This window comes from Scleropages formosus, chromosome 20, assembly GCF_900964775.1.
Source record: "Scleropages formosus chromosome 20, fSclFor1.1, whole genome shotgun sequence".
Taxonomy (NCBI): domain Eukaryota; kingdom Metazoa; phylum Chordata; class Actinopteri; order Osteoglossiformes; family Osteoglossidae; genus Scleropages; species Scleropages formosus.
The window spans coordinates 23462053-23484606 of record NC_041825.1 but is presented as its reverse complement, the minus strand read 5'-3'; the positions used below and the strand labels follow the sequence as shown (position 1 = coordinate 23484606).

General features: G+C 44.8%; 1 protein-coding gene across 2 annotated transcripts in view; it reads right to left on the bottom strand.

Moving 5' to 3' along the window:
• Positions 1 to 21449, bottom strand: part of ep300a (EP300 lysine acetyltransferase a) — a 36264-nt gene extending 14815 nt beyond the window's left edge. The window contains exons 1-17 of one of the 2 annotated variants that reach the window (XM_029246614.1): positions 20814 to 21449; positions 14764 to 15401; positions 12311 to 12487; positions 10031 to 10340; positions 9810 to 9923; positions 8843 to 9082; positions 7793 to 7898; positions 7464 to 7598; positions 6778 to 6895; positions 6492 to 6657; positions 6269 to 6343; positions 5962 to 6050; positions 5586 to 5738; positions 4808 to 5266; positions 4286 to 4525; positions 3925 to 4102; positions 3617 to 3735 (exon numbers count right to left, since the gene is read on the bottom strand). In XM_029246614.1, coding sequence (XP_029102447.1) covers positions 3617 to 3735; positions 3925 to 4102; positions 4286 to 4525; positions 4808 to 5266; positions 5586 to 5738; positions 5962 to 6050; positions 6269 to 6343; positions 6492 to 6657; positions 6778 to 6895; positions 7464 to 7598; positions 7793 to 7898; positions 8843 to 9082; positions 9810 to 9923; positions 10031 to 10340; positions 12311 to 12487; positions 14764 to 15401; positions 20814 to 20907 — 3411 coding nt within the window. In that variant the 5' untranslated portion in view covers positions 20908 to 21449. The remainder of the gene's footprint in view (positions 1 to 3616; positions 3736 to 3924; positions 4103 to 4285; positions 4526 to 4807; positions 5267 to 5585; positions 5739 to 5961; positions 6051 to 6268; positions 6344 to 6491; positions 6658 to 6777; positions 6896 to 7463; positions 7599 to 7792; positions 7899 to 8842; positions 9083 to 9809; positions 9924 to 10030; positions 10341 to 12310; positions 12488 to 14763; positions 15402 to 20813) is intronic. The other variant, XM_029246615.1, reaches the window with a different exon arrangement.
• Positions 21450 to 22554: the final 1105 nt, after the last annotated feature.

The following is a 22554-nucleotide window of genomic DNA, read 5'->3' as shown; positions in this document are numbered from 1 at the left end:
CGATCATTTCTTCATCTCCTTCTAGCCCTGCATCACTACTACTAACCTCTCTCCTGCTTCTGCACCCTCTGCCACTTTCTGCAGCAACCTAAAATCCCTTTTGCCCTCCTCCTTCTACTCTGCTGCACTATCCTCTCTCCCTTCTGTTGCACACTTCTCAAAGCTGTCCACAGACAATGTTACCAATGCCTTCCACTCAGCCCTATCCTTCTCTCTAGACTATCTCTGTCCTCTAGCATCCAGACCAGCACACTCCAGTTCCACCCCATGGCTATTAGATGTACTATGTGCAACAGGACCAAACTCCAGGCTGAAGAACAACAATGGCAAAAATCAAATATTTCAACTTCCTGGAAGTTTACAAGGAACTCCTAGCAACCTTCCACGCTGCTGTTGCCTTGGATAAAACCACCTTCTTCAACAACAAATTGCAGTCTGCAATTAACAATCCATACAAACTATTCTCCACCTTCTCATCCCCTCTCTGCCCTCCTCCTCTTCCTCCATCCTCCCTCATCGCTGTCGATATTGCCTTGTTCTTCAGAGACAAAGTAAACTCCGTTATGGACAAGTTCTCCATATCCACCCTCACCGATCATGCCAGATCTCCCTGCAAAGTCACAAATTCTCTGTTTCAACCCGTCAGAAACTGAAACCTCCAACCTTCTGCTGCCACAGAGAGCCACCTGCTCCCCTGATGCAATCGCTTCAACTCTCCTCCAGGAGATTTCCCCGGAGCTTATGTTCTTTACCTCCAGGATAATGCACTCCTCCTTCTCTTGTAGTTGTTTCGCATTCACAAAACTGCCCTCATTTCACCGCTGTTAAAGAAACTCTCTCTGGATCCTGACTCAGTCCAGAACTACAGGCCAGTCTCCCTTCTCCTTTTCTGTCAATAACCCTTAAACGGGCAACCTGCAATCAGCTCTCTGCATTCCTTGCCCAGAATGATCTCCTCGACCGGTATCAGTCTGGATTCAAAGTTGGACATTCCACTGAGATAGCGCTCCTCGCAGTATCAGATGTCCTCCAGTCGGCTACAGCGGCTTCCCTCTCCTTGGTCCTCATCCTCCTTGACCTGTCTGAAGCATTTGACACGGTCATCCAATGGATTCTACTCTCCTCTCTTGGACAACTTGGCAAAGGAACTGCACTGGAATGGTTTGAGTCCTACCTATCAGACAGATCCTGCCAAGTGACTCGGCAAGGCTCCTAATCATCCCCTCTCAACTGCTGTTCCACAGGGCTCAGTACTGGGTCCCCTAGTGTTTTCAATCTGCACTTCTTCCCACAGTCTTGTTATTGCCTCCCACACATTCTTCTACCACTGCTATGCCAATGACATCCAGCTCTTCCTCTCCTTTCCCCCTGAGCTACAGACATTTCCTCCCACATTGCCACCTGCCTGTTGGACATCACTCCCTGGATGACTGATCATCACCTGCAACTCAACCTCTCCAAAATAGATCTTCACCTCCGACCTGACCCACTGCCTGTCCAGGACTCTTATCAAACTGGACAACTCACTCACCTCATTAGCTAGGAGCCTGGGTGTAATGATAAACTCAAGTCTGTCTTTCTATTAACATATCAAAGCCACACCCTGGTCCAGTAGATACATCCTGCATGACATCTGTAGGATCTGCCCCTGTCTCACAATAAACTCTACACAACTCCCAGTCCAGGCCATGGTGATATCCTGTCTTGCCTTCCAACCTCCACCGTCAAACCACTCAAGCCGACACAGAATGCTGCTGTACATGTCATGTTTGACCTGACAAAACATTCTCATGTATCCCCCCTCCGCCTCTCTCTGCACTGGCTTCCTATAGCTGCTCAGATAAACAGATCTGCCCCCCATTATCTACAAGAGCTGATCACTTGCTACTAGGGATGAGTATCGAGAACCGGTACTAAATTGGTACCGATTCCTGACTGGTCAGTACCGAAATATTGATAAGCTCCTGGACAAACGGTGCTGCTATCGGTTTTTATGCAACATTAATTCACTACCTTCTAGGCAGGACCACATACCAGGTGTTTTGACATTCCTAAGCCCCTAATGACAACGAAACTGCCGGCATCAGACAATTACATTTGACGTTGTGTAACTGCGTGTTTACATTCTGTGCTCTCCAGTCATGGTTGACAGAGCAAAACGTTTGAAAGTGTGGGCTCACTTTATTAAATTTAATGAAAATGCAGCTAAATGCAATATATTCAATTCATTTTTATACATACTTTATATATGTGGAAAGCTAGTTGCATGTAAACAGGGTAACACCAGCAATCATGAAACACAAATACAACATTCTATGAATCTGAAGCAGTGCAGAGTACTTGAACTGCTTTAGCAAAGCGGCTGCTGCACCCAACTCCTCGGTGCGGCCTCCCGGCTCCGATGCTGATGGGATTTTCCAAACTAAAAATGCAAGTGCCTCGACCTCGTCAAGTCAAGGTAACGCTCATTATCGTTATAAAAATAAGTCTGTAGTTATTAACTCAGTCAGGACAGTTAATAGCATTGGTTTTAAGCACTCTATATATATAATCTCTATATTGTTCTGTTTACATATCTTTACACTTCATTAACGTTATTTTCTTTATCTATTTCTGTTAGCTTATGAGAAGCTCAAGGACTATAGTTCTTTGGTAATTGTAACATTGTTTAAGTTTAGCTTCTGGTAGAGAAGCAGTATTACAACACATCACTACCAGACATTTGTTGACCAGACATTTGTAGCAGTTGCTCCTCCCTCATACACAGGAAACAATTTAACTTATTTCTGCAAAAAAGTAATAATAAAGTAACTGCTGAATCTTTTCATATCTTTTTATGTCATCATTACTCTAAATTATGCCCAGTAGTATCAATAAGAGTATCGATAAGTATCGGAATAGATAAGCAGTATCGGTATCGATATCGCTATTGATAAAATCCTAACGATAGCTATCCCTACTCGCTACACCTCAATCAGGCTGCTAGGCTGCTATGCTCCTCCACCTCTATTCACTTGGTGGTCCCCTGCACAAAAGGTCCACAATCAAAAGCAGAAAGGTTTTTGGTTCTGGCTCCGATGTGGTGGAAAGACCTTCTCCTCTCACTCAGAACTGCTGAATCTCCCTCTACATTTAAGAAGGGTCTCAAAACTCATCTCTTTCCGACTCACTTCTCCCCTGATCTCGTAAGTGCTTGAAAAAATAATAATTTTAATAATTTAAAAATATTAGTTTATTTAATAATGGAAAAACCTTTATGCATGTAATGTGTACTGGTTTATATGGTGGTTTGTGACAAATGGACGGTAGTCAAGAATCACGTCTGTATCCAAATTTCTCCTCCTGTTGATGTAATGGACTTTTTGTATTTTTCTCTAAGATGTACGCCACTTTGGAGAAAAGCATCTGCTAACTAAATAAATCTAAACCTAATAACTAGTCATAACCTTTGAATCAGACTTGGGGGCTTCCAGCAGTTGGCACAAAGCCAGCAGGGGAGAGCACTGTAAATGTGTCTCCGTCAAAAGGATCCAGATTATGACAGTCAGTTTAACCAGAGGACAGAAGTACAAAGTCACTGGTCACATGTAGCTGGGCTACGACCTTGAATACATACAGGTATTCCCAGGAGCTGGGGGTCCACTGGCTGTCGGAAGGGGAGGGACTCAGGGTCCTGGCGGTACAGTGCCTCCAGGGTTGGCATTAGGGTTTGTCGCAGCTCCTCAGGCTTGAATACTAGCATAAGGGTATAGGCGGGAGGGGGTTAGGGCAGGATTAAAGCATCACTGCAAGCTCTCTCCAGAAATGTGCAAACCCAGCAGAACCAGTGATCTCCTAAACCAGGCATAGAGCGCCCTGCTGTATGAGAATACTGAAAGAGAACAGGAATAGGAATGCAAGAGGAAAAGAACCAGGCCCTCTTACTTTTCCTCTTGCTCTGTGCGTTTGCTTGAGTGCTGTGCGTTCCTGTGGAACCCAAAACCCCGTCCTCCTCCTTCACTTCTGTCTTTACTTCTGCTTTGCAGTCTTCACTCACCACCCCTACTGATGCTTCCATTGGCTCAGCTTTGTATCCATCATCTTTAGACTCCTCCTTCTTTACCTGTGATATAGCAAAGAGAAAGGACAAAAATGGTAGCCAAAACCCAAGGTGAAACTTAAATATCAAGAAACAGTCAGTATTTGTTGCTGTGGAACTATTTAAGAGGACTTTCAGTTTCAAAAGCAACTAAAGCAGAATCAAGCTGGTAAAACCCTGTTCCTGTGCCCTCTTCTCTGTGCTCACCTCCCCCATGTCCGGCTTTTCCTCAGTTTTGACGTCTGACTGCTTCCCGCGTACACCTCCCCCTGCTGCTGCCAACCCTTCAACCTCCGCATCCTCCTCCTCCTGCTGCTTCACCTCTGGCCGTAAATCTGAAGGAATGGGAGCATCAGAGGAGGCCAGCTGGGAGCCAACATCTGCACTGCCCGTGGAGGCCGGTGTGGAGGCTTGACCATCAGGCGCTAGCGAGGATTTCTGGGATAGCTGGTGGAGGGAAGAAAGATAATAGTGAAAAGTTTATAAGAGAGGGAACCATTGTGGAAAAGGCATATAAAGAAGTGCATACAAATTAACACACACACAAGTACCCAAGACAAGGGACATCAAAAGCCTTCTATTGGAGGAAGGGGGAGGCAAGCCATAAATCTGTAAAGTATCCTGATATACAGTTTCTCCTATTATTTATACAGAGACACGGACTATTCACATATGGAGAGTAAAAATTTTGGGAGTAAAGGTGCCCAATTCCCCTTATTATGTACTCACAGGAGTGCGTGGATGCTGTAGTGCCAACTGGGCACTTGGCGTGGGCCCTGAGGGAGCCAGCCCTGACTGGGTGGGCAGTGTGGACTTGTCCAAGCTCATGCTCTGCCCCACTGGTGGAACCAACTGCTGCTGAGTCTGAGGGGTTGGCAGGGCCAGTTGAGGTGGGTTAGGGGTATGGGGCTGGGGTGTCTGTGCGCCGAGCACTCCAGGGGGCGTGGGGTGTGGGGTGGGTGTACGACTGCGAGCAGGTGAAGGGGAGCTTTGACGGACTGGAGGACAGTGCGGGTGGGAGTTGGGCTGCGAGAGGCCGGAGGCTTGAGGCAAGCTGGAAGGGGGGCCTCCACCAATGCTGCCAGGTGCCATGGACCCAACTGGGGGCACAGTGCCTGATCCTCCTCCCGAGCCAGGGGGTGCTGCAGGACTGCTGACCGGAAGAGAAGGGGGCGTGGATATCTGGGCCTGCCACAGGGAGAAGGTAGAAAGAAGAAAGGGAGGAGGATTCCGCACAGACATTACATCAGTAATTCAGGCCCAAGTGTGAAGAGCGCACAACATACTGGTTACACTGACTCTACATTTTAACTCAGTGCAAGCGTTCTTAAATCCACCAACACCCATACTGCTGATGTTCAAACCCACACTCACATCTTCTCTGCCATCCTTGGTGCAGTCTTGCATAATTCAGTTTAAGCCTTCCACTTAGCAGTGATCCCCTCCCCCACCCACAGCAGCACTGCCACTTTACTGTGGCAATGAAGGAAGGTCGGGCACTCCCCACCTGTGCTATGCTGCCTTGCGTCATAGGCTGTGTCATTCCAACGGGGCCACTCCCATGCACTGGTCCTGACCCAGGGAACTGGCTTGGAGTCAGATACTGGTTCTGGAGCTGAGTCACATTGGGTTGGCCCATTCTTGCTGGCCCCATGCCCAACTGAGGGGGAAAAAGTGGAATGTCATTAAGAAGCAATATGGGGGGAAACAATGGAATGGGGTGGGCCCTGAGGGAGCCTTACCAATAATGCTAAAAGAGCACATGGAGGAGCCCCCCCTCCAATATGAGGGGGACTTTTCCATGTGCTCTATTAGCATTACTGGTAAGGCTATAAACCCAACATGAAAAATGATGATCTTCATAAAAAAAAAGTACTACTAACCTGGTTCATGGGTAAACCTAGCTGGACTCCAGGGGCTGGTTTCTGGCCCAGGGACTGCATTGGCCCAATCTGGTTGAACTGAGTCATACCTGCCACCACAGCAAAAGCAGATGTATCAAACATGCATGGGTGCAGCATACAGTAGTGAAGAAGGGGGTTAAGAGGAAAATGCTGTTCCAAATTTTTGAGCATAGGCAAAACAAAAAACCACATGCTCAGGTCAACACAACGATCAGAGAAAGTCCAACTAATAGCCAATACCAGCCTTTCCATGTTGCAATCCTTTTCCGAATGGATGAGTGCTCACCTGAAGGATTTATCATCCGGTTTGCCATCTGACTAGGGACAGGTGCCCGAAGGGCTGGATCTGAGTGGGGTCCATCTAGAGAATGGCAGGGTGTGGGCAAAAAAGTGAGAAAATGCCACAAAAATGTCAGAAAGCCAATTTCTGGTCCTTGCCTAGCCAAAGGCATGGAGAAAAACCCCTAGGTATTGCTCCCCACCCTGCAGAATTGTACTAGAGTACTTACTAGGGGGTATTGCAGATGGGGGTGGGGTCTGCCCCATGCCAGGTGGGCCCTGTGTCAGTGCCGAGGTGGGCATCATGCCCTGCTTCTGTAGCCGTGTTCTTCGTTTCTCCTCCAGCTCCTTCTGGATTTTATAGATCTTCTCTGCCAGGAGGTGATAGTACTCCGGCTACATAGAGTAAGAGGAAATGCACAGTCACTGAAACAGAGCGAACACTCCAACACAATGTCCAGGTGAAACCATATGTACAGCAGCAGTGCCAGGAAGACAGGGACAGCAGTGTCTCACCCTGCTGTTGGCTGACTCGTACATGTCTCCCTCCACCTTGCGGGCGTAGGCCACCAGGTTCTCCATCCGCCGGTCCTTCAGCGCTGCCGGGTCAGGAGTTGGAAAAATGGCTTGCACACTGTTGAGGAAGGGTAATATGATATTGATGTAACATGGAAGAACAGCTCTGATATACTTTAATCAATTGTAATTGACAAGTGGGTCTCAGTGCACCTTTGTTTCAGACCCACTTCTCTCCTGATCTCCTGACAGCTTCATGAACTTGCATCACATATCAAGTCATGATCATCTTCATATTTTCTGACTCAATTCTATGATCAGTTACTCATGTAAGTCACAGGAAAAAAAAATCTGTCTAGATGTGCTTTGACAATCACTTCTGCATCTATAACTCTGTTTTGTGAAATGTACTTTTTTAGAGTGACTTAAATAATGATTCTGATAAATTAATGAATGTAAGTCAGTGGTTGGTCTCTCCAGACCAACTGTTTCAAGGTCTGCGTCAGTTCTCATAACAGAAGAAGATTATTTCAATCAGAATCAAGACAAACCATGTCTGACATGAAATTTCTAGTTCAATAATTCAACGACCACAGAATATTAGAGTCACAGCCTTTATAATTCAACTTTGCAGAATAGTCCTGAAGACATCCACTTTCAGGGTGTCACATGTAGTGCATACTTACAGTTTGTGCACCAGGTGGTTGCGCAGGTCTTGTGTAATGTCCTCGTGCCAGCTTTTACGGACACCAGTGGAAGAGGGTGGGGTTGCCGTGGGCATGGACCCAAGATTACCAATGGTGCTGCTGTCATTCATCAAACTTAGGGAATTGGGAATGGAGGAGACAAAAACACAGATTGTTTGACCAACCATTATCTGCTAGTTTTGGCAAAAGCAACTCGGAATAAACAAATATTTCAAACATTCCAAGACCCTCTGAGCCAACGGGGTGACAGAGAGACCACAAAGGTGACACTGATGGGCTGAGCAAGAGCGCTGCAATTCTGCACATACCTCTGTGAGTTTATGTTGGTGTGCAACATAGGATCCTGCAGTAGGTTGGGCTGCTGGCTGGTGGACTGAACACCAACACCTCCATTTACGCCCATGGGGTTTCCTCCTGCAGTTGCCAAGGACAGAAAGGGATTAGTATTAGACCTCAGAACAACACAGCCTGCTAAAGGTATTTGTCTGTCTCTTTCTCTCACACACACACACACACACACACACACACACACACACACACAGTCTGAAATCACTTGTCCCGAGCAGGGTCGTGGCAAGCCGGAGCCTAACCCGGCAACACAGCGCACAAGGCTGGAGGGGGAGGGGACGCACCCAGGACAGGATGCCAGTCCGTCGCATGGCACCCCAAGCAGGACTCGAACCCCAGACCCGCCAGAGAGCAGAACTCAGCCAAACCCGCTGCACAGCCCTTGTTAACATACTAATTTCTATTGTTATTGCAATTAACAACAAAACCAGATTGGGTCACAACACAAGATTGGTATTCTGAGGAAAACAGAACTCCTGACACAAATACGACAGCATAAGGGCAGAGGGCACAATAGTTGGTAGAGTGGTCATGTAGCACTGAGAAGCTCCGAAAAGATGACTAAATCTTTAAAAATTCATTTGAATTATTATACCAGTCAAACCTGAATTTCTCTAGGACAAAACTAATTTTTTTCTTATTTATATCCAAAAAATGGTAAAACAAAATTAAATATCTAGTGCCCGCAGAACTTATCCTCATTGTCCTCAAACCCAGTGACCACTTCACGAAGCCTAGAACTCCTGCAGCCTCTCAGCATGTGGCCGCAGGTTGCCTAATTGTTAAGGGACTTTACTATTGATTAGAAGATTTACCTAGGACTTAAAGGACCTACTTCGTTAAATTAAAATAACCAAGAATGCGATTTATCACCTGGGGAGACCCACCTGGGTCTGGCTTAAAGGTATACACAGGTGCAATGTATACATGTCAATTTGGCTGAAAATAATCTTCTAACCAGCAATGAGTACATGAATGAATGAAAGATGCACCGAACCCATTCCTCTCACCCATGGTGCCTAGTGGCCGCAATGTTGGCTGACTCTGCATACCCGAAGTGGGCAGCTGTGGCTGAGGTGGCTGAGGCTGGATCTGGGTGCCCTGATAGGTGAGGCCCAGAGCAGCATAGGCCCGTTCGATGGAGCTGGGGTCAATCTGACTGGGTGGGTTGATGCTGGGGGCAGTTGGCTGCCCACCCTGCACAGCCCCCAGGGAACCGCCAAGGCCAACAGCAGTAGTGCCAAGAAGAGCTGCAATGGGTAGTGAGGAGGGGGAAAAAGAGGGAAGAGAAAAAGTTGGTAAAATAAAAATTAATATCTTTGGAAGCACTATATATTACATTAACTCAGTCATTGAGCCCTTTATCAATTATCACTTGTCCAATGCAGGGTCAGATTCATCCGACGTGTATCCCAGAAGTATAGGGCCTGAGACAGGATTCACCCAGGGCATGATGCCACTCCACTGCAGGGCAATCACACACACTCATTCACTAGCACATATAAACATTAAAGAGAATATAGAGCCAGTCATTTATTCTGAAACATGTTGCAGGACTGTGGGAGGACACCAGAGTACCTATAGGAAATGCACATGCAAACTGTGCACAGACTCTTGGAGACTGGAACCTGCAACTGAACCTATAGCCCAAGAATTGTGCGATACCAGCTGTACCTCTATTAGTACATTTATTATAAATCAGAGAAGGGGGCGAGAAGAGATTTAAGAACACCTGCATTGAGTTAAACGTACAGCCAGTGTAACCAGTAGGTTGTGCACTATTCACACTTGGGCCTGTATTATGAGAAAAATAATGGTAAAATTTTTTACCTTGGCTTCCACATCAGACAAACTAGCATCCTTGTGCACATTTTATGAAGTGAAGCATACTATGCCTACAGATTTGTTATCTACAGATCACCATTATGACGTACAGGATTTAAACCCCGTTCATAGAAATGTGACCTAAACACTCACTCTGCTGACTCCTCTTGTCCCCAGCATTCTTCAGGGGCAGGCAGACAGGGCAGTCGTGTCTTGTGCAGTTCTTCCAGTGGGAGATGATCTGTCGCGATGAGGCACAGTGTGCAACTGGAACGGAGAGTTCGAAGGACTCAGTGAAAAGTTCAGCTCAGAAAGCTCAGACAGTCAAAAATCACATACACACAAGACGACCGCGTTCGCCCCTCATTTCTCACCCTGGCACGACTTGCCAGCCTGGCAGTGGGTCATGTGGTTGAGGACGTTCTTCATGGTGCGGCAGTGGGGCAGGTTGCACTGGCGCACCTCGCCATTGGCCTGCTCACGCCTCTGGCACTTGTGAGCATGTAACAGAAGCACCAGCTGCTGCTGGATCAGCTTGCGCTTCTCTGGGTCAGCCGTGGGGGTCGTAGCCGCTGCTGTTCCTGTGGAGGCAGATGCCAGGCTGCCCTGGGTACCAGACACTATTCCACCAGCCCCTGAGGCTCCAGGTGCCCCTGTGACAACAGCAGAGGACTGGGGAGTGGCCTAGTAAGAAAAGAAGAAAGAATGTGAGTTGTCAGGGCCAAGATCTGTGCCACAGAAGCTACCATGATTCAACCAGGCACATTATTATACAGTTTCAAAGTATTTCAGGGTCGACATCTAAAGAAAGTTTTACAAAACTGAGAAAAAAAACTTGAGAAAATGGAAAAATTACTCCTCATATTGTTAACAGTAGGGGTTGCATGACTTCAGATTTTTTAAAGTCGACAGTTATGTGATGAACGTCGAGTTGATGTCGACTAATGGCTGATGATGTAATGAATAAAAACACAGGAGAAGGGAATGCTTTGCAACAACCGACAATCTGTATTCTCAAACTGATTGCATATGCTCAGAACAGACAGCTCATACAGTACATAGGTTATATATAAAATATACACACAAACACACACACATATCTATATAACAGGTTGCAACTCAGCAGCAACAGTAACCCTTATATGGTTACGCTACATCTCCCATTTAAGTGCAAAAGTAAAATGAGTGATGAAAAATAAATAACGCTATAAAACTTGGGCCGTGTACGTTGCGTTTATGCGTTTTTTAATTTGAAATTGAAACAAAATGGGAATTACGATGCCTTAGCTTTTGTTGAAAATTGAAAAACAAATTATGAATTAACTACTGTATGTTAAAAACCATTTTTTGCTCAAAATGTAAAATACTTAAAATATGCCTCATTTATAGCTTCTTGCCATTTATTTTTTGACTTTGAGTTATTTCGTTTTGTGGTATTCTTGAACAACCCACATGTAAACGAATTGGGTGCTTTTCCAAAGCAGCAAGAGTGTCCTCTTATTACAATGTTGCCCCGCGCACAAAATTTTCAGACACTCATTGTAGAACAACCCCGAGCATCACCATGTTGTACTAGATTGTCTGCGATCTCTGCATATGTTGCTCTAGTTTTTATCATATTATTTATCATTTGCGCAAATGGTTCCAGAGTGGACATTTTTTCCAAGAAAAGAACGCCAATGAAGCTCACTTTTACGTCCAAGTTAAGCTACTTGTTAGACATTTATGTTACTTTGTTTAGCAGATGCTTTTCTCCAAAGTGACTTCCAACAAACTCTATGTAGTGTTATCAGCCCACACACCTTATTCACCAAGGTGACTTACACTGCTAGATACACTACTTACAGTGGGTCACTCATCCATACATCAGTTCAACACACACACTGTCACTCACACACTATGGGGGAAGCTGAACCATGTCTTTGGACTGTGGGAGGAAACCAGAGCACCCAGAGAAAACCCACACAAACACGGGGAGAACAAGCAAACTCCACACAGACTGAGCGGGGATCGAACCCATGCCCTCTCGCACCACCCAGGTGTTGTGAGACCGCAGCACTACTCGATGTGCCGGAAACATTGCGCATTTTAGGGTATTCATCATAATTGGTATTGTGAGATTTTTATTTCTACACTTTGTATGATTAAACAAAATGAGAAAAATAACCAAGTCTTTTTATTTTTTGTGTGTGCTCAGAAACAATAAAATGCTGTTTTTCTCATTTTTCTGCTAGTCAATTTTTAAAATAAAAAAAAAAACGAATGAACGCAACGTACACAGACCGATTTGGATCATTAGTGTTAGCAGCCTGTGTGCATTGCACTTGTACTTGTACTTTTGTTGTACTTCAGGACGGACTTGCATTACTTGCAAGTGACAGTAGCACAGGCTTCATCTTTAGTGAAGTATTTCCACACGCTTGATGAACCGCTGCTGGTTTGCTGCAGTGACCCACCAGGCTCCTCACCTGTTGCTTTCTCGAAGGCGTCCGTGTTGTTAGTGTCATAATCACGTGATCAGCAACTGACTAGTCAACGTCAAGCTTAAAGTGTCATCGCAGAGCATTACAGTCGACTAAGTCTGTGCAACCCCTAGTTAACACTCGAACGTAACTACTCTGACAGCAGTATACATCTGAAATTTAAACATTCACCATGCTGGAAATTCCCTGCACAGGCTGGATCTTCTTGTCTTGGGGGAATTGGGCCAGGCTGTTGGGAAGAGCGGTCTTATTCTGGAGCTGTGGTCCCAGCCCTGCACCTCCCAGGCCCTGGCTGGCTGACTGACCATAGGGGCCGCCATAGGGTCCTGGGTTTCCAATCATACTCATCTGAGAGCAAAGAATGAAAGAGACGATTATGGTAAACATGGAGAGAAAGGGAATGGGAGAATGGGAAAGTAAGAAGAGAACAATTATGAGCTTGCTGATGAAACTGAGCTTTAGAATGCTGGAATTCACATGTAATGATCATAACAAACCAGCAGACAAACGAAGACAGCTCAGAAAAAGAATGAGCAACAGCAGAAGGGGAACCAGACACTGGTTTCATACAATCTGAATACCTTGAAATCTCTACACCTGAGGCTGTCAGACAGACACACAGGCATTCAACTGTAATATTACACACAATGAGTACATTAGTGCTGTGTGCCTCCTGTCAGATTGCTAGCATGTTATGGCCCATTTCACCTGTCACTTCAGTAGAGATTGGCTGCCTGACAAGTCGTCCCCTTCGACCACGCAAACACTTGGCTAATAGATGAGTTTCTGTGGGACACTCTGTAAGTGACAACGGAGGACACTGGGCCTGGGAATGAACATGAAGGGTACTACCAGTACTGTCATGTGTGCATTGCATCTAATTAAAGAGTGGGCAATGCCTTAATCAGCTATTTTACAGAACAAAACAAAAAACAAATGCAGGTGCAGACAACAGTGAATTGTCCAATAGTGAGCTTTTTCCCCAACTACTCCTCTGCAAAAATGTTTTTTAGCATCATGAGCCAAGCTCGTACTCTTTTTGTAACTTCCACTTTGTAAATGACAATGGAAAATACACCACCAGATAAGTTTTAGTGCAACACAGATGTTCTTTAATTCTTTGTTGCACTTCTGTCAAGATTTTTAACTTGTTTGCTCAAAAACATGACTAGCAGAAAACGGACATCTGACTACCTACTCCTGTCCAGACACTTACGTGGACATTGTGTTTTCTTAGTATCGGCGAGCTACTTGATTTACAAATTACAGATAATTACTATAAAATAGCAAACGTGCTGCTGTACTGAGGATTTTAACTCAGCAGGGTACACCAAGCCCACAAGACAACTATCAAGAAGCACAAGTATCTGTGTCAATTTCTTTAAATTTAAATATTTGCTCATAATGGTTATTTAAATGTTTACATCACATCTGAATTACATCTCGCATCTGAATGAAGTGTTAAAGCCGTAATACATCACAGAAACAGCATATTTCACGCAGGTATAATCAGAGATGACAATCTCAAAGTTGGTAATAAGACAAGCTGAATCCTGCTTAAAAGTTCCAAAACAAAAGAGCCCCCTCACTGCAGATTGGGAGATTCAAACTCAATCCACACAGGGCTGTGTGGATGCCTGCTTTGATTTCTACCCATTCCCCGAAGGAACAAATTAACACTGGCAAAAAATAACAACAACCTAAAGTACCACTTATCCAAAAACACAATGCTCATATTAAAAAATAACCGAATGGAACTAAATGATTCCACAGACAACCCTTGTCAATTAAAGCTCCAGAAATTGCCAATATACAAAGACAATTCTACAGGGAAATGAGAATCATTGCAAATTATAAATTGCATTAACCCTGCCCACAGTCACCTGGTATGTTTGTTCATGGCACTATTCTTCCAAAGGTTTCCATCTACACCTTTCCACCACACTCAGACAGTTATTACTGGCAGGCAAATATACAGAGCATTGTTTCATATTTTACCATTGGCATTAACCAATAACAACAAAAGGTAGACATAATTACGGACCAAGAAATAGAAAAACTAACAACTGCAGTGAGCAAATTTTCCGTGACAGTCATGAGCATTCGTAGCAAATTTGCAGTGATTGGTACGACAAAACTCTGCTACGAGTTTACCGGACAGAGTAACAAAATGACTAAATTGGGAATGTACAGTCTCATTCACGTTTATAACTTACATTGTTCTCATTCTTTCAGATAACAAATTTAAAGCAAAAAAAAAATACTGGAAGCAGTAAAAAGAATGAAGGAAAAACCTTGTTCTGCTTCACTAGGGTATTTTTAAGTAAATGTATAATATTTACTAAATCTTAAATCTAAGGTGAGTGTTTGTAGAATTTAATTCTGTAGCATTAAGTAAATTACTCAATTTACAATTAGTAAAATTGTCTCCCCTTTCCATCCTCTACTTAGCAGCTGCAACCTGCTAAGAGCAGACAGTCGGTACAATTACAACACTGCTGGCAACGTTACTACTGCAAAGACATCACAGGATGATTGTACATGCTGTACAGACTCCATTACGGCTGTTTCTGAACTGCATTGTACCTTGTTCTGATTTATACAGGACCATTTGCAAAGCGTACCTTGTTTGTGGCACCTGGCTGCTGTGATGCCCTCATTCCAGACTGTGGTCCTCCTCCAAGTTGCTGCTGCTGCTGCTGTTGTTGTTGTGGCTGCTGCTGCTGCTGTTGTTGTTGTAGTAGAGTTTCTGCCAGCAGGTTACTATTACTCCCCATTGGAGGGTTCGAGTAGGCCATCCTGGGGGAGCCATTCATGACCTGACCTGGCATCATGGCCTGCTGCTGCTGGGGCTGTCCGCTGACCTTCTGAGATCCCATCATGGCTCTGTTCATACTGCTCACCATTCCCTGCTGCTGCTGCATCATACCAGCATGCTGGGGTGAAACATGTTGCTGCTGCTGCTGTCCCATGCCTGGTGTGCCTGGAGATCCCTTCATACTGCCCAGAAGTCCAATGGAACCCCCACTGGGGCTGCCAGCCAATGTTGGCTGCTGGGCTGTGGCAGGGGGGCCCCCTGAGCGCAAGAGCTCCGAAAGCTGTTTGTGCTTGGCTGCAGCATCCTGACCCCCACCTGGCCCAGATCCCACACCCAGACCACTGTGCAGCTGGCTGAGGTCCCCACCATTGGCAAGGCTCAGCTCAGAGGAGCTGATCAGCTCATCGGGGAGGTCATGCTCCAGGTCAAAGAGTGAGCCGAAATCTGTGGACAGCAGATGAAGGGGCGGGTGGGGGAAAGCACTTAGAGATTTGTCCTGACACTGTGATGCAAGGAGATACAAGATGCAGTAGAGCACAGGTTGTACACACGTCTCTTCTGAGGAGAAACCATATCACCCCGGTCCCGGCACCACAAAAAAAAACCTGACAAGTAAAACTGAACATTTATCCAGACCTTAGCAAACTGGGACAAGGGTGATGGAACTGTGGCATTTTCTGAAACACTGGCAGTAGGCCGCCTTCACCGTACCCAAACGAAGAGGAGTCAAGGCAGGTTTCGCTCGGGGATTAACCTCAGGACATTCGCGTTACTGTGCACTAAATACAATATGAAGAATATAAATTTGACACAGCATGATCAAATTCCTCTATGAATGGATTACATGATAAGTTTGTACATCATCTGAAAGGAAGCTCTACTGATGACAAGTAAAAACTGAAAGCAGGTCCATTCGTAATCTCACATTAGAAAAAAACTACACTGAGGACCCAGACAGACGACAGATGAAATAATAATCCAGAGACCCCTGCAATGCGAGGCACCGATGCACAAATAAAAAGTTGATAGTAGAGCATCTTTGTGATAAAGTACAATCGCAAAGGCATCACACAAGGGTGAAAATCTTACTTTCACTAACGCATGCAGATCAGAAATTACATTTTCTGAACTCTGCAGTCAGTTTAACTGTCCCCAAAGCTGGTTCTAAGCATGAAACACAAAGCATAACAGTCCTTTTAGTTCTTGACAGATATGCTCTGTGCCATGTGAGGGACTGACTGCACAGGATGCATTTCTGCTGTACTGTGCCGTAAAGTAAAACACACACACACATACACACACGCACACAAAGTAGATGTCTGATGCAGTAGGTGCACCCGCAGCTACTCACGGACCGGACTTCATGTGATCTCTGATCTTGAAACTCTCACACTGCATTCCTTTCTAACAAAATCACTTCACACTTTTTCCATCAGCTGCACTTAAGTATTCCCTTCCTAAGACAGACTTTGTTTCAGCTTTACCCAATATATGAAACTGAGTGAGTGTCCAATTTCAATGGCTACAAGGGAAGAATTTGTACACACAATACAGTGCTTACGTTGATTCCATTTTACTGAGAAATTGAGAGCGCGACATGAATTTGCACCTCTACGTGTCCCCTGATATCTGAGGACACAATTTCTGATTTACTTCCACAGCCAGCGAGCAGATAATGAAAGCATAAAGCTTGAAAATGTTGCATTTGGACTTTTAAGAGCAGCACAACCATTAGAATCATAAGGGCAGCATGCTCAAACACACAAATCCCATGAAACCAAGAGTATCAAACACAGAGGCTTCACAGCAGGACCGGTGAAAAGTGCAAAGTTTCATAAACACTACATCAACGATGGAAGCCAGTGCTAAACTTGAGAAAACTAAGGAAAACTTCAATACAAGGGAAACAAAACTGACCTGACACAATGACAATCTCAAATTCATCTACCAGATGAAATGAAAAGCTATATTGAGATGTACGTCGCTTTGGACAAAAGCGTCTGATAAATGAATAAATGTAAATATTGCACGCTTTCAGATACAGTCATTACCAGATCTATGCAAAAGCAAACTGCAATACTTTAAGAGCAGCAAGAACTTAAAATCATTATTAAAAATGTTACAGCAATATGAATTCCAGTCTGATACTGAAATATGAGAGAATAGCAACAATAATAATAAATTCATGCACAAATGCAGAGGCCTCTACTGCATCAGTACACAAACACACACAGTAGTTATACTGATATTAGGGGAAAACATTCTCACTACTCACACACCGACTTTAAGAGGAATGAATTATAACAAAATTTCTCACACAAATGTTAGATCTGATTCCTAGATAAGGGTATAACCACTTTTAACTAATGCTTTTTTTTTTTTTAAACTAGCCACACTATGTTTAGCCCACTCGTACATAGTCAGCAGCATACAACTCATTGACCTTAATATTAAGCACTTCAGATGCTCCAAATGTAAACAGCTTTTTCCACGAAAACAGGACATTATGGGACCACTATGCATTACGGACTCACTGTCATTTCAACACACACATATACCTAACGCACTATGATGTGCAATTCGATTCGCCTAAAAAAATTTAAAAGTGGCATAGCTGGTGGGTGTGTCAGATCCCCTCTTTCGACAAACTAACAGTAAGTCACCTCACTTTAGTTTATAGACAGATTACAGATGTTTGAGAAATTTCTACCATGTATATGATCTTTAGTTTGGGTTCAGAGCATGGTTGAGGCCAACTGTAAATGTTGATTTGCACCCTTCTAGTGTACATCTATGACTTTTCACCCTTTAACAGTTTTCAGTTCACCACGAGCAAGGAAAACTACATTTAGTCAGCATGGTTTTAAACGTTTCTGGCAACAGTTAACTACACTAAAATGAGAGCTCAGATGAGATTAAACCTTGTTGTGAAATATGTATCTGATAAAAATCAAAACTAGTCAAGTCAGCCGACTTGTTATTGTTTACAGTAATTTGGCCACTTTGAAAACATAAACCTCAGAGAGTTGTTTCTGTATATTTTAGTGTTATTCTATTTTGGATCTCATTTCTGTTTAGCAACATCTTCAATGTAAGTAATTGCAAAATATCAAGTCAACAAGTTTTGGTATGAATTACTGGCTGCAGACTCACCAGCTTTAAGAAATATACGCTAGAAGGGTGCACGTCAACATTTACAGTTGGCCTCAACCGTGCGCCAAGCCCAAACTAAAGATCATATAGATGGGAGAAATTTCTCAAACATCTGCAGTGATTTAACTGCTACACAACAATTTTGGAATGAGCTTTGGACTTTTGCATATATATTTGGAATCTATCATTGCAAGATTTTTCAGATACATATACTGGAAAGCAGTTACTGTGCCGCTCAAAGTTTCTGATTATTTATGTTACTTTCTTGTGTAGTCATGCTAAGTTTCATTGCTTGTGCAAAAACTGTGTGCACTTCAGGCTTTTAGTCTACTTAAAATGATCCCATTTGTTGAAAACCCAGGGTATTATGCCAGGACACAGGAAAAGGAAATAGTTTATTTTATGTTCCAACCTCTGGATAGTTGTACATCTACCAAGTGTAAATTTACATTTGAAACTATAAATATGATACGGTTCAACAGCTCTTCAGTTTTATTCAGAACCAGGTTATTTGTTACATGATTTGTTTTCATTTTAAAAGCGCCCAGTACAGACCCATTTAAAACTTTATATCATACCACATGAATGACGACACAAGCAGAAAACGTAAACTAAGCATACTCACAAAAATTTGTTCTGGTTATGAAAAGTTCCAGGGGAAAACAAAAAAGCTGATATTCCGCAAGATGTCTCAGCATTTTAATAGCGCTGCTCACCCATAAAACAATCACAGACTGTTTAAGGACACATTTGAGGAATGTGACATTAACTGAGTGGGCAAAACCCATAACAACAGACACATGACACTGGAGCAATAAACAATAAAAGTAATGGGGGGGCAAAAATCAGTGCTTTAAGACACAGGTATGCGTGCAGCCGCCTGACAGGAACATTCTCAACAGTTTGTTGATTCTTTTTTTACTGAAAAGTTTCTCATTATGTCATTAAAAACAGAGCAAACAACAAGCATGCAACCACAGGCACTGAACAAAGAATGAAACGAGAGCGAAAGAGATTTGTGGTTAAGTATGAAAAGCATCAAAAAACATGTATGCAACCTAACCACTGCAAAGTCATCCATCCATCCATCAATAACCGCTTGTCCAGGGTAGCATCACAGCAGTCCGGAACGTCTCCCGGAAACACAGGGTCCGAGACAGGGTAGAGCCTGGACAGAATGCTCATTCGCTTGCAAGGAAATAACACAATTTCACACACTATGGACAATTTACATTTACTCATTGAACTGACGCTTTTCTCTGCAGTGACTTACGATATTAAGACGATTATTTACCCACTTATAAAAGCGGGTATTTTACTGGAGCCCTGTAGGGTAATTACTTGCTGAAGGCTGATGCAGCTGGAAGTGGGATTTGAACCTACAACCTTCACATCCAAAGGCAGCAGCTCTACCCGCTAGGGGCCACCTAATTTCAAGTCACCAATCCACCCAAAACACATGTGTTTGGGTGGCAGGAAGAAACGCACAGCACAAAATGAAGAAAGTCCATTAACATCGCACTTTACGGCAAGGGTCCATCTTCCCTCCATCCCGGAGTACGGATCACCGTTCCACAAGCACCCCGAAAAAAGCGTCGCCTTTCGTGCACGGCTTCCGAGAACGGCACGGCGATACGGTGGCCGCCACCACGACACGCCGGACTCTCCTGGAGGGGTTTTCAGGCGTGCGGAGCTGGTCAGCAAGCCGGGAAGAGCGAACAATGGAGAGGGGCGACAATGGGGAAGGGGGAAGATGTCCGAAGCCCTCCAGGCTCACAGTCCACAATAAGGACCTGCAGGGGGGCCTGTCGCGCAGAGCAGAACCAGGCCTTCGGAGGGTCCAAACTCGGAACAACTTCTCCAAAGGGTGCAGAGAAGGCTAGTGCAGGACACACACACACACACACACACCACAGTACAGGCCTCCCCGCTGCAAATACACACCTAGTACAGCGGCCTTAGTATTTTTCAACACACCGGTTCCGCTGCAAAGCAAAGGCAAAAAAAAAAACAAAACCAAAAAAAAAAGGGGGGGGGGGGTGAAAAACACGGCGCATCGCATATTTACACAGCGAATATGGCCTTTAATGTGCTTTTTGGTGCATCGAAATGCGAGACTGACACGCAAGATATTCGTCGCCTGCGTTTCGTTTCCATTTCAGTTTTTTCGGCTCGTCGCTGTTATTTACCGTCCCGGGTGGTTTAAGGCCCACACCGTTCGGGAAACGAACTCGAGAAATATTTAGTGTTGTTGTGTCGGGTTTAAAGACGAGACCGATGGCGGGCAGAGCGGCCACCCCCGACAAAGACGAGCTGACGAACTGCTGCTGCTGCTTCTTCTTCTTCTCTCTTCAGCGCACGAAACACGGACCGACACAGCGCTCGCCATTAGTCCAAACTTACTGCGAGCGTAGCTACGCGACACTGCAGAGCTCGTCAGAAAGCAAACTCCTAAAGAGACGTATAATAAAATCACTTTACGAAGCCAGGCGCGAGGAAATGATTTGGGGTAAAAGAGAGAGGCGCCCGACTGCCAGCCAGGCTCGCGAACGAAGCTTAGCAAGTCGGAGTCCGTAACGGCGAACGGAGAGAGGCGCTCGCTCGGCGCTCTCCTTCGCTTCGGCCTTAAAGCCGCAAAATAACATGTTTTAACACCAAAACGCAGCCGAGTGTGCGTGAAATGAGACAAAAGCGCATATTTACCGTTCCCATCACTGGCGGAGACCGAGAGCGCTGGGGAGGACAATTTAGGCCTCTTGGCTGAAGACGGGCCGGAGTCCGGAACGTTCTCGGCCATATTTTTCGCCGATAAATATGAATAAATCCAGCAAAAGAGGGACACGTTCCCGTCGTCGGGTCCTTTCCGAGCGTCGCTGGGCCTTCGTCGCGCTCGAAGCGCCGACTCTTCCCCCTCCTTGGTCGAGGAGCGAGAGGGGGGAAGTCCCGCGACACAGAGCGCTGCTTCGCTGCTCGGCTCGGCTGTGGGCTCGGCTGCGGCGCTCAGCCCCGGCGTGCGGACCCCCCTCCCCGGGCCGATTTTTTGTTCTTCACGGGCTTCTGGGAGTCGGGGGGGGTCGCCGAGTGAGGAGAAAAGAGTCGCGCGCGACACACACACACACTTGCTTAACACACGCTCGTCACACACACGAAAACAGGCCCTTGAACACGACTCATGGAGCCTCTTCGGAGACGGGGCCGGAGAGACCGTCCCGGTGGGCGCCGTCCTGCTCGACCGCGGCCGTCGTGTCCGCCATTGTGGACGGGGGATGTGCGCGACGGGCTCGAAGGAGCCGCGAGGGAGGATGGAAGGGAAAGAAAAAAAAAAAAACAAAATACACCCCACCGCATGAAAGTGTTGTATTATTATTATTATTATTATTATTATTATTATTACCGCCCCAAAATATTCAAGGAACACCTTAATTCATACATGGATGGACGTATTTCCATAACAGAAATCACTACTGGATTGGATCTAATTCCGAAAGACCACACCAAATGTTCAAGATTAAATGCGAAATAGTACAGCGGGATGCACTCGTACTGGCAAACGCCACGTTTCCATTCATATGTTCTGAGAAAGAACTCAAAAGCAATCATTTATTGTCCCTTAAGGCGTTACGCAGTGAAAAACGAGGAGTTGTTTAAGTGTTGAAAGTTCAGTGTGCGAGTTGAACAGGTAGAGAATGACGCGGCTGATCTTGTCACCATTCCCTGATACGACACACTGTACACAAGACAAAGTCGAGTTAATTAATCACTTCAGTTTACTAAAAAGCAAAAGATTTTGTGTAGTATTTGTGCTTTGTAACGGAACACACTTCACAAGAAACGTGTAAAACGACGCTCGGTGTGATCTCACTAAAACACTGAGATGAAACCATTCGTGCTTAGAATACCTCAGTGCCCATCCAACCTTTTCAGCCTACAGTCCTGTGCATGTGGTCTGCAAATAGCTACACACGGATTCATATCTTCGTAAGATGCATATTCTGAGCCCTGTTATGGGGTTTTATAAGGGAAACGTACCTTAAAAGTTCTAAAAAATGGGAAACTACAGTTAAAAAAAAATTCTTTAATCACTCCTTTAAATACACTCTCTACTTCGGGGCCATTCAATCGATGAGCAGATGTTTTAATTTCCAGCAGTGTCATTGTTTCTGTTAATGGCTTATAAGTGATAACGAAACGGGTCAACAATTCGTGTCCCTTGAAAATCATCAAGGTGCACGTGGGAAAACATACTGTTTGGAAAAGTGTTAATTATTACAACTATTTAAGTAGAAGAGAAGAGGGTGCGCTGGATGAGATAAAAGCTGGAGCAGTTCGATACTGAGGGATTATATATTAGGTTTAGGTCCTTCCATTCTCTCAGATATTCCTGCTTCTTTAAATTCTTTGGTTCTCCCGTGTATTGCCCCTCAACGCAACCTTTATTTCTGTT